This window comes from Phycodurus eques, chromosome 5 (assembly GCF_024500275.1).
Source record: "Phycodurus eques isolate BA_2022a chromosome 5, UOR_Pequ_1.1, whole genome shotgun sequence".
Lineage (NCBI taxonomy): Eukaryota > Metazoa > Chordata > Actinopteri > Syngnathiformes > Syngnathidae > Phycodurus > Phycodurus eques.
The window spans coordinates 6,434,344-6,446,928 of NC_084529.1; the positions used below are offsets into that span (position 1 = coordinate 6,434,344).

General features: G+C 41.8%; 1 protein-coding gene across 1 annotated transcript in view; it reads left to right on the forward strand.

Annotated features, from left to right (window-relative positions):
* sntb2 (syntrophin, beta 2) overlaps nucleotides 1-12,585 on the forward strand; it is a 61,084-nt gene that overhangs the window by 18,654 nt on the left and 29,845 nt on the right. Inside the window, exon 3 of the mRNA XM_061677232.1 lies at nucleotides 3,987-4,191. Within this exon, the coding sequence (XP_061533216.1) occupies nucleotides 3,987-4,191 (205 nt within the window). The remainder of the gene's footprint in view (nucleotides 1-3,986; nucleotides 4,192-12,585) is intronic.

Genomic DNA, 12,585 nt, shown 5'->3' on the forward strand with positions numbered 1-12,585 from the left:
AGTGTCGGCCAGGTGTTCCGGCACTCTGGCTTCCTCTCTTGCTCGCCGTGCCTTTCCCATGCGTATTTTTAATGCAACACATACATTCACACATCCTTTGGGGAGCTGGTTGGCCTGGGTGGGGGTGACTCTTACAGGCCCATTGCCCTGTGACCATCTTGCCCCCCACCCCCACCAGTCTCCCCAATTTTCATGCACGACACCCCACCACACACGGTCACAGGGATAATGGTTGCCAGTCAGGGACCTGGTATTCATAGTAATAGGGTGGGTATTCACATTTCTCTTTGCTTGACTGCTGCACCCACCCCCCGCCCCCCCCAACACCACCACCATGTTTAGTTGTCCGGCTGCAGCGAGATCTATTGTTCTGCCATATCGCTATTGCCAGTGGTTCGATAAATAGTGCGAATCGCAGGGGCGAGAGAGGACATCCTTGTCGAGTTCCTCTTTGTAAAGTGAAACTTTGTGATGTGACCCCATTTGTTGTGGCAGTTGCTTTGGGTGAGTTGTATAACATTGCGATTCAGTGAACATATGTGTCACTGAAGCCAAATTTGTGAAGTACTGCAAAAAGAAAAGACCAGTTAACTTTGTCAAAAGCCTTTTCTGCGTCTATTGGCAAAATAATTGATTTTAGATTATTACGCTGAGACATATTTCTTAGGTTTATCAGTCCCCTGATGTTGGTGGAGCTCCGACCTTTAATGAAACCTGTTTGGTCACAATGTATTATCGATGGGATTTCTCGTCTGTTGGCTAAAGCCTTAAAAATTATTTTGATGTCTGTATTAATTAGTGACAGCGGTCGATAATTAGTTGGACGAGTGGGGTGTCAGTAGTAGTTTTATTCCGGCTGTGTTCATATGGCTTCTAATTTGTCCTTTATCTTTTATCTCTGTCACCGTTCTGAAAAATAGTAGTTCTAGTATAGACCAGAAAGGTGCATCAAACTCTGTGGAAAATCCATTATTGCCTGAAGCTCTACCTGTTGGCATATTGTTTAATGCTTTATGCAAGTCTCCAAGGGTTATTGAGGCGTCTAAAGACTCTTTACTTTCTGAAGTTAATTGAAGTGAGGTATGTTTAGGCCCCTCCTTATGTATGTTTAGGCCCCTCCTTGAGCCGTCACCTTGTCGTGGTGGAGGGGTTTGTGTGTCCCAGTGATCCTCGGAGCTAAGTTGTCTGGGGCTTTATGCCCCTGGCAGGGTCACCCGTGACAAACAGGTCCTAGGTGAGGGACCAGACAAAGCACGACTCAAAGACCCCTAATGATGATGACAAACAATGGACTTCGTTTTCCCTTGTCCGGACGCGGGTCACCGGGGCCCCCCACTGGAGCCAGGCCTGGTGGTGGGGCTCGAAGGCGACCACCTGGTGGCCGGGCCTGCACCCATGGGGCCCGGCCGGGCACAGCCCGAAAGGGTAACGTGGGTCCCCCTTCCCATGGGCTCACCACCTGTGGGAGGGGCCATAGGGGTCGGGTGCAGTGTGAGCTGGGCGGTGGCCGAAGGCGGGGACCTTGGCGATCCGATCCCCGGCTACAGAAGCTGGCTCTAGGGACGTGGAATGTCACCTCTCTGGCAGGGAAGGAGCCCGAGCTGGTGTGTGAGGTCGAGAAGTTCCGACTAGATACAGTCTGACTCGCCTCCACACACAGCTTGGGCTCTGGTACCAGTCCTCATCGAGAGGAGTTGGACTCTCTTCCACTCTGGAGTCGCCCACGGTGAGAGGTGCCGAGCAGGTGTGGGTATACTTATTGCCCCCCGGCTCGGCGCCTGTACGTTGGGGTTCACCCCGGTGGACGAGAGGGTAGCCTCCCTCCACCTTCGGGTGGGGGGACTGGTCCTGACTGTTGTTTGTGCTTATGCACCAATGCACCACCGACCCGAATAAGTGGTAGAAAATGGATGGATGTTTAGGTTATTGCCAAAAGTTTCAATGTCGTTTTTATTCGGCTTATTGCGAGATGAATATAAGCTACTGTAATAGTTATAGAATATATCATTAATATCCTGTGGTGATGGAGTAAATTTGCCATTTGAATCTTATATGTTTTAATTAGTTTTTTCTTTGTTGAACAAAGGGCAATGTTCCATGTCAGTGAGTGAAGGGTGCAATAGGACGTGCGTGATTCCCTTTTTTCCCCCCTAAACAAATTATTAAACAGTTTCCTACACTAGATACCAAATACTCAGGCAAACTTCGAAGGAATACTTATCTATTCGAAAAACCAAGGGTTTCGCAAAACAGTTGAGCACCGAAACAATTGACCGTCTACATATAGTTTGTCCACAACTAGTGAGGCACATTTTCCTTGTTGCCAGTAGTTCTTCATTAGAGGGTACAGGACCTTACGTCGCTCGTTGATTTCGTATGGGAACTGGTCATTCATTCCGAACTGCGTACCATTCAGCCCCCGTCCTTTCGATTTTACGAAGACTTTCTGCTGGAAATATTGGAATTTTGCGATGATTGGACGGGGTTGATTCCCTGTTCGCAGTCCTTCTAGTCTGTTGTTGGAGAGTGTCTCCTTCGGGACTTTCAGCGCTGTCGACATGAAGTTTTTTACTTCAGCCTCTGAATTATCAAATGTACTCTCTGATATGCCAGAAAAGATGTCGTTATCCCGCATGCTTCTTGACTGTAAGTCCAATGTTGTCTCTCTCTCTCTCTCTCTCTCTCTCTCTCTCTCTCTCTCTCTCTCTCTCTCTCTCTCTCTCTCTCTCTCTCTCTCTCTCTGAGAGAGAGAGAGAGAGAGAAATTCCACCTCAGTTCTCATCGCTTTCATGGCTGAATGAAATTCGGTATTGTCTTTTAGATCTTTGACTTTATGGTGCGTGAACTCCAAGATGGTTTTGAGCTCCTTAATCTCCTGGTGCAAAAAAGGGATAGCTTCTTGCCAATGGAGGAGAGGACTTGAATATGGGCGTCGGGTGAGCCGGGTAGTGGATCTTCTGCGCTAGTGGATGAATTTGCCTTCAGTCTACTCAACTACTCACATTTTGTCATTTTGGCATTTGGTTGACATTTTATGTGACACACCAACACAAAGTAGCACATAATTGTGAAGTGGAACGAAAAGTATATCCAGTTTTCGACATGTTATGTGAATATAAATCTGAAGTGTGCTGTGCATTTGTATTTAGTGGATCTGAAAAGTACCAGTGCCCCAACCTGCCAGTAGGCCTACCCCAACGTAGCCAAGGGCGCGAGGGCCTTTTATAGCTGCTCGCAACTCTAGTTAGATATTTGCGGTTTGCGAACGGTCTTGGTATGGACGAACGGAAGGATCTACAACCCAAATTCCAATGAAGTTGGGACGTTGTGTTAAACATAAATAAAAACTGAATACAATGATTTGCAAATCATGTTCAACCTATATTTAATTGAATACACCACAAAGACAAAATATTTAATGTTCAAACTGATCATCATTAACTTAGAATTTTATGGCTGCAACACGTTACAAAAAAGCTGGGACAAGTGGCAAGAAATACTGAGAAAGTTGAGGAATGCTCATCAAACACTTTTTGGAACTTCCCACAGGTGAACAGGCTTATTTGGAACAGGTGGGTGCCATGATTGGTTATAAAAGGAGCTTCCCTGAATTGCTCAGTCATTCACAAGCAAAGATGGGACGAGATTCTGATTATTGATTATCATGTTTATTTAGTGTTTTATTTCTTTATATTTATAGTGTGTTTTTACTTATTTTTATGTTGCACTATATTTTTAACCACACATTGATTAAAAAAAAAAAAAAAGTTAGTATCACTTAATTTGGGGACTGGAAAAGATTAATTTCATTTCAATGGGAAACTTTACCTCGGTTTAAGAACGTTTCGGGTTACAAACGGGGTCACAGAATGAATTAAGTTCGTAACCCGAGGTTCAACTGTATGTTGTTTAGAGTTCAACTTTTGTATTGGTCTGCGCTCTGCTTTGAAGGCTATTTAAGTTTTCATTTTTTTTTTTCTTTTCAGACTGTTGGAGCTCCATTCTCCAGATGGTCAGCACACACTGGTTCTTCGCTGTAAAGATGCCTCCACTGCCAACTCCTGGTTCACTGCCATCCACACCAACATTGCTGCCCTGCTCCCACAGACCCTGGCTCACATCAACGCTTACCTGGGGGCCTCGGCCTCCAAACAGCCTCAACTGAAACACATTGGGTGGCTGGCTGAACAGGTGTTACTCCATAATATTTTACACGTGATAAGTCCTCGTTTTCTCCAAACACCCTGCTGAGCGCTGAATATGCACCACAGAAGAGGATCAGGATGAGAATAATGCAAAATGAATAGTGAATAAACGTTCACTGTTTAGTAGTCATTCATACAGTTTGAAGGTGGAGTTTGCAGTTAAAAAAAAAAAAAAAAAATTATATATCTGTATGACCTGATGGTAGAATATTATTAAAATCACCTCTTGAAAAATCTGGCCACATCTAATGCCTATAATTTAATTATTTATGTATTTATTTTATTTATTTATGTATTTTTTTAAACTTGTCCCTCCGTGACAGGAACAGAATATCAGAAACTGTTGTGCCAGAAGGCGTGAGCAAATAGTGTTTCAGTTGTTTTTCTCGTGCACGCATACCTAGTCTGCCGCGCATAGCAGCCTTGCGTTGACACTTATCTTGGCTGGATTATTAACTCTGGTGAACAAAAAAAAAAAAGCCTCAAAAGAAGGTATTAGACCGCTCTGATGCCCAACTCTGTAGGTGTCAAACTCAATGCCCGTCGGCCAAATCTGTTCCGCTAGATCAATTTATGTGGCTTATGTGGAGTTCAAATCCAGGCCTCGCCTCTGCAGAGTTTGCATGTTCTCCCCGTGCCTGCATGGGTTTTCTCCGGGCACTCCTTTTTTTCCCCCACATCCCAAAAACATGCGTGGCAGGTTGACTGAAGACTCTAAATTGCCCGTAGGTGTGAATGTGAGTGTGAATGGTTGTTTATATGTTCCCTGCGATTGGCTGGCGACCAGTTCAGGGCGTACCCGGCCTCTCGCCCAAAAATAGCTGGGATAGACTCCAGCACCCCTGCGACCCTAGTAGAGGATAAGCGGTGCAGAAAAATGGATGGCTGGATTGTACATTCCAAATAATACAACATCAAACCAGGAAAATTTTCTGCTTGGAAACTTTGCAAGATGAATAAGCCATGCTGCCAACATAGCAGTTCTGGCAAACGTCCAGCTTCTTTAGAGTGCACTTTATGTTACATACAGTGAGTGTCTCACGCACGTTAGTGACGGGCACGGCTTTGGTCAGGGACGCGAGGGGACGGGGAGAGTGAAGTGAGGCTACATTCAAATGTCACTGGCACCTTGAAAACTGCATACTCCACCTTCAGCTTTTTTTGTGTGGTGAATTGCATGCATACACAGTACATCACAGTGAAAATTACATTTCCTTCAACGACTTTTTTTTTTTTTTATTCTAAAAATTAAAAGCTGGATGATATCTAGTTGATTAATAAACATGCATGGTAGGTTAATTGGAAACTCTAAATTGCCCGTAAGTATGAATGTGAGCGCGAATGACAGTTTGTTTCTAGGTGCCCTGCGATTGGCTGGCGACCAGTTCAGGGTGTACCCCGCCTCTCGGCCGAAGATAGCTGGTATAAGCTCCGGCGCCCCCGCGACCCTTGTGAGGATAAGCGGTGAAGAAAATGAATGGCTGAATGGATGGATAGTTGGAAAACTCCCAGATGATGCAAGAATTTCAGATCTCAACATCCAACATGGCTGATGAAAGCTTGGAAAGACGTAGCATACAAAATGTACACATTTTAAATATATCTTCTCATACTGTCACGTTCACATTTTGTAAATCATAGTCCTTTCCATCTGATCTACTACTGCTATTGTACTAGTTACCTAGCTTGGTGAAGAGACAATCATTTTATAATCCCATTAGAGAAATTATTTTGTCTCAGTAGCAACATTCATATACACTACCAGTCAAATGTTTTAGAGCACGCCAATTTTTCCAGCTTTTTTTTTTTTTTTTTTTTTTAAATTGAAATTTACCGTATGCAGCTCATTGTACTCTGAAATGAAAGCACAGAACAAATAAACTACTCAAGTTACAAAAGAAATCATGGAATCAATTAACAACAAACATGTTTTCTAAACCTTTGACACATTAAAGTAGCCACCTTGGGCAGATGTAACAGCTGAACGCACTTGTGGTATTATCTCTTAAATGGAAATCAAATGTTCTTCAGAAGGTTCTTCTATACTCTATTTTGGAAGGTCCCATAAATGTGTGGTTATTCATTTGACTTAAACTACTTGCTTTTCAATTAAAAATAAAAATAAAAATAAAAAAAGCGTGTTCTAAAACATTTAACGTATAGTGCAGTGCTACTGGTCAAAAGTCTTAGAACATGCTATTCCCCCCACCCCCCAGTTTTTATATTGAAAGCCAAGTAGTTCAAGTCCAATGACTTGTATTAAATGGTGCTGACCAAGATAAGTGGTGAACTTTCGGAGGTTGGAATAAACTAAAAAAAATAAATAAAAATTATTATTCTTTACTCTGTTTTTGAAGGTCCCATTACTGTGTGGCTATTCATTGGAATTGAACTAGTTGACTTTCAATAAAAAAAAAGAAAAATGGGCGTGTTGTCAAACCTTTGACCAGTTGTGCTCCGGGTCAAAAGTTTTAGAGCATGACAATTGTTTCCAGGATTTTTTTACATTTTTTTAGATCCAGGGCTGAATATGCTTTAGATAAAAAAAAAATAACTAGAGATATTTATCATTAACACACCACAGTGCTTGGGAACATGAAGAAACTCAATAGCCAAGAGACTTGATTCAGTCACACTGCATGTCATAAGTGGAGACCAATTTTCAGCCTTTGTTTTAGTCAGGACTAATAAAACAAAGGAAACACACTATATCCCTAACTATCCCTAATTAAAATACACACAATAACTAACTACAATATCGAAACAAAGGCAAAATATTTTTAAACGGAGCCGTCTGGGGGCAATGGCGTCACGTGACTTATTGCACGTTTTCAGCACATCGTCAACTCAAGTGTACCCAAGCAGCCAGTGGCGCAAACACAATGGGCAGGGACGAGGGACTGGCATACTCGAGATGGACATACAGTCACAACTTAGTGTTTCTCTCAAGAGGACAATACTAAGGTTCGGTGTACACTATGCACACACACACACACACACGCACAGAGTTGCCTTCATGGTCCCCTGTCTGTCTGTCTATCAGTTAAGAGTCTTTAAAGAAGTGTACTGAGAACGGTGTGCTTGTTTACATTTAGCCGGCTATTCGGCATGTCAAGTCCGCACTAAGTTTCTCATTTAATGCGGCTTCAACTACACTAATACTTCAGTTATTTGTTCATGTTGATGACATTCTGTAACTTGCGTGGCCTACATTACCAAGAAATGGGTACGGTAAAGCTAATGCTTTTTTTGCGTTTTGGATAAGTGATAAGTGATAAGTAATTCCTGCCACTTGACAGCTGCTGAAAATAACTAAAAAGTTACTTTTTGCTAGCTTAGTTACTTTTGAAATCAAGTAATCAATAAAGTCACTAAGTTATCAAGATAACTATGGCAACACTGCTCATATATATATATATATATATCCATCCATCCATCCATTTTCAACACCGCTTATCCTGGTTAGGGTTGCGGGGCGCTGGAGTCTATCCCAGCTGACTTTGGGCGAAAGGCGGACTACACCCTGAACTGGTCGCCAGTCAGTCGCAGGGCACATATAGACACGGACAACCATTCACATTCACACCGTCACTGAGTGGGAACTGATCCCACGCTGCCCGCACCAAAGTCAGGCGAGTGCACCACTACACCATCAGTGACTTATGGTTTCAGGATAATTGTAATAATCACAACATAAATGAATAGCACACACAACCTAATCAACAGTTATTAGACCATGTCATAAAATATTCTGAGAGTCCAATATCTTTGAACACACTGAGCAAGATGTTGTGGTGAAGAGAATCTAAAGCCTATGCATACTCAATAAAAAGATCTGTGCAGTTATATATCCTGTTTATGGCGCTAATGTTTTTACAGCTTGTAACTCGAACGGCGTAACGGCGCTAATGTTTTTACTTAATACTCATATGCATATGCATATATATATATATATATATATATGCATATATATATATATATGCATATGTTTATGTGCATATATGCATGTGTGTATACGTGTACATATGTATACATATGCATATGTGCATATGTGCATATGTGTATGTTTCTGAGCCGCTTCTCCTCACAAAGGTCGCGGGCATGCTGGAGCCTATCCCAACTATCATTGAGCAGGAGGCGGGGTACACCCTGAACTGGTTGCCAGCCAATCGCAGGGCACACACAAACAAACAACCATTCACACTCACATTCACACCTACAGGCAATGTAGAGTTTTATATGCATATGTATATATGTATATGTGTGTATATGTATGTATGCATATCTCCATATGTATATATGCATATATGCATATGTATATGTGCATATATGTATATGTGTGCATATGTGTGCATATATGCATATATATATATATGTATGTATATGTATGTATATATATATATATATATATATATATATGTATGTATATGTGTATATATATGTATATATATGTATATGTATGTATATATGTGATATCCCATTCTAAATCCATATGCTTTCATATAATGTTCGTCTACACTTTGCTGCTCTAACAGCTTCAACACTTGTGGGAAGGCTTTCAACAAGGTTTAGGAGTAAGTTTGTTGGAATTTTTGCCCATTCTTCCAGGAGCATATTTATAAGGTCACACACTGACATTGGATGAGGCCCGGGTCACTGTCCACTCGAAATCAACCCAAAGGTATTCTATCGGGTTGAGAGCAGGACTCTGTGTAGGCCAGTCAAGTTCATACATACCAAATTCTCTCATCCATGTCTTTATGGACCTTGCTTTGTGCGTTGTGCAGTGGTGCACAGACATGTTGGAACAGGAAGGGGCCATCCCTGGGATAATCCTTTCCAAAATCTCTTGGTATGCTGAAGCATTCAGAGTTCCTTTCACTGGCGCTCAGGGGCTTATATTTTGGACATTTCCAACATTGTGGGAACCGTTTAGAGATGGCCTCTTTCTGTTCCAACGTGACTGTGCTTCAGTGCACAAATCAAGGTTAGCAGAGACGTGGATGAGAGAGTTTGTGGATGAACTTGACTGGCCTGCACAATCCTGACCTAAACCCTATAGAACACTTTTGGATGAATTCGAGTGGAGACTGAGAGCCACGCTTTCTCGTCCAACATCGGGGTGTAACCTCAAAAATGCGCTTCTGGATAAATAGTCATAAATTCCCATAAAAACACTCCTAAACCTTGTGGAAAGCCTTTCCAGAAGAGTTTGTTTTGTTTGTAAAGGGTAGGACCGATGTCATATTCAACCCTATGGATTAAGAATGGGATGTCACTTACATTCATATGAGTCAAGGCAGGTGAGCGAATACTTTTGGCAATATCGTGTCGCTATATATATATATATATATATATATATATATATATATATATAATACTGTGGAAACAGTAAACACAGCGCCAATTCTGGAAAAAATAGACTTTGTCAACGGCAGTTTAAGTGACAAATGAAAATTATTTTTGGACACGTTCAGTCTCAACGGTCCGTTTTATCCAATATCTGTTATATTTGGGTCCGTTTAATCGCGGTTCCACTGTATATATATGATTGTGGGGGGGGCAAATACTTTTTCGTGGCACTGTACACTTGTTAGAAAAAGTCCCTTCGGAATTAGTGTATTAGCTCGAAAAAGTCAGTGAATTCGCTCGAAATTATTTTTTTTTCTTTGAGGAGCAGTTTTGCTAATCATTTCTTCATTTGAGGAGCAACTTTCTAACTTTCTATGCATCCATCCATTTCAACAGTGCTTATCCTGGTTAGGGTCACGGGGTGCTGGAGCCCATCCCACCTGACTTCGGGTGAAAGGCGGGCTCCACCCTGAACTGGTCGCCAGTCAGTCGCAGGCCACATATAGACACGGACAACCATTCGCACTCAAATTCACACCGTCACTGAGTAGGAATTGAACCAACGCTGCCCGCACCAAAGTCAGGAGTGTACCACTACGCCATCAGTGACTCTAACTTTCTAATTCTTTCCAATTAAATTTTCTAATTTTAGGAGTAATTGCAGCTTAATCGCACAGGGACCCAAAGCAAGGATTTTGTGAAACAAAACTATGACAATAGAATGGTGGAGTTGAATGTAGGGCTAACAGCTAAAGGATATTTTAGTACTCGAGTAAACTATATTTTTGCTTGGTTAAAAAGCAATTTTGAAAACAAGAGAAATTAAGACCTTTTATTTAAAAACGTACTAGTAATTGTTTTTTGAAATCATCAACAGTTTTTATTTCTTAAATATAATTTGTGCAGAAAAGATTTTTTTTTAAAAGAAAAGATTTTTTTTTAAAAGCATGCATAGCCCTTGTGCATCTTCACTTAAGCAGCTAGCATTTTAGCATTTGTTAAAACTAAAATGAAAAAAACCTCGAGAGAAAACAAATATTTTCTTCATCTCCCTTCACCAAAACCCTCCTCTGTTTGGGTACGTGAAGATGAGCAAATTTACTCTTATTCGCCTTTGGCCACATATGTCACGTTTTTCCACATACTTGACTCAAAAGGTTTGCTGCTTACAGATCATCAGATTGGCCATATGTCACAGAGTGACGACACTGAGCAAAAAGCACACTGTATGTACTGCTATGGTTGCATGATACTGTCCTTGTCACAGTTAGAAAATAAGGCACACATTCGACGGTACTCATAGGGTACGTTCGGAAATTCTGACTCTCACTGCGTTCTGAGAGCGCAGTGTTCAGAGAGGCAATGCGCGGTCCATTTTCTATGAATTTACGAACGACCGTCTTGGCCATTGGAAGGGATACGTCAGTGTGTACGCCATATTGAATGTTAGTTCTGACTGTAAACATCTCGTCCTGCCTGTCGCTCCTGCAGCTCTGTCTCCTCAATCAGAGCAGCGGGCCTGTGCTCTGACTAACCGAATGGCACACTCCAACAATGCTCCGAGTTTCGGAATGTTCCAGTGTAAAGAGCGTACTTGGAGTTAGGTTCATAAACGTACCCATAATTAAAAGAGACATTCCGCAGCCCGCAGTGCTAACGTTATTTTAGTTAAGTAGACTAACGTTAAGATCAGTGATTTGCGCTGTTAATTTCACCTTTGTCTGTTAGGTCCCACGACGTGGCATCATAATCGGCGGAGAAAAAGATCTGTGTTACAGCGAACAGGTGTTTGCCTTGCATTTCACTATGCAATGCTACAACGCTTTCGCCATTTGTCTGTTTATTCTATCTTCTCATTTTGGCGTTGCATTTTGCAACCATTGTGTTCCCTCTCCTCAACTGAATAGCTTCACTTTCGCGTCCATGCATCGGTGGGATACCGTAATTTCTCGTGTATAATGCCCACCCAGCGCGCATTTATGTTGAGACGAAACATGCGCAAACAGATCTTTTCCCGATTATTGTGAATGACATCCACGTGGCGAAGATTTACTTCTGATCTGTTTGGCAGAAGGAATATTCCACCGCTGTGAAACCGAATGAAATTCCGTTCGGATTCGGCCTGTTTTGTTCAAATGAGGTGTTTATATGGAGCATTTTCATTTGGTTTGGGCTTCTAAACCGATTATTTTCGGAATAGGGCTCCATGTAAAGTCTTGCAGCTCGCGCTTCTTTATTTCAGAACCAGGAGGATCCATATTAGAAGAACAATTTTAATAGAGAAACAAGAAAGGAAAATTATAATAACAACAATCATGATTTAAAAGCAAAACATAAAACAGAATAAAAAGAAAAAATAATAAGGGCGGGCCTTTTCATGATTTCAGAGGATGTTTTTTTTATTGCATTCCACCATTTCTACAGAGCCCACCCACTCACCATAGTGGCACTCACTGTAATTCCACCAGTTCAGATTGTGATTATTTAAAATAACCCATAATGTCCTTTTTCTTTAACCACAGAAATATACACCCATCCAAATGAATGAATATAAGCATGTATGAGAGAATAAATGTGCTAAGCGTTATAAATGCACAATTTCTAAAATATTCTGTCCATGTATTTTGATTTGTATTATAGTTTTTATGCTTTATTTTAAAGTAGGGTCGGCACGGTGAATGACTGTTTAGCACATCTGCCTCACAGTTCTGAGGACCCAGGTTCAAATCCGGCCTCGCCTGTTTGCATGTTCTCCCCGTGCCTGCGTGGGTCTTCTCGGGGTACTCCGGTTTCCTCCCACATTCCGAAAACATGCATGGTAGGTTGATTGAAGAATCGAAATTGTCCGTAGGTGTGACTGTGAATGGTTGTTTGTTTATATGTGCTCTGCGATCGGCTGGCGACCTGGTTCAGGGTGTACCCCGCCTCTCGCCAAAAGATTACTGGGTAGGCTCCAGCATGCCCGTGACCCTAGTGACGACAAGCGGTATGGAAAATCGATGAATGGATTTTAAAGTTGACCAAAATT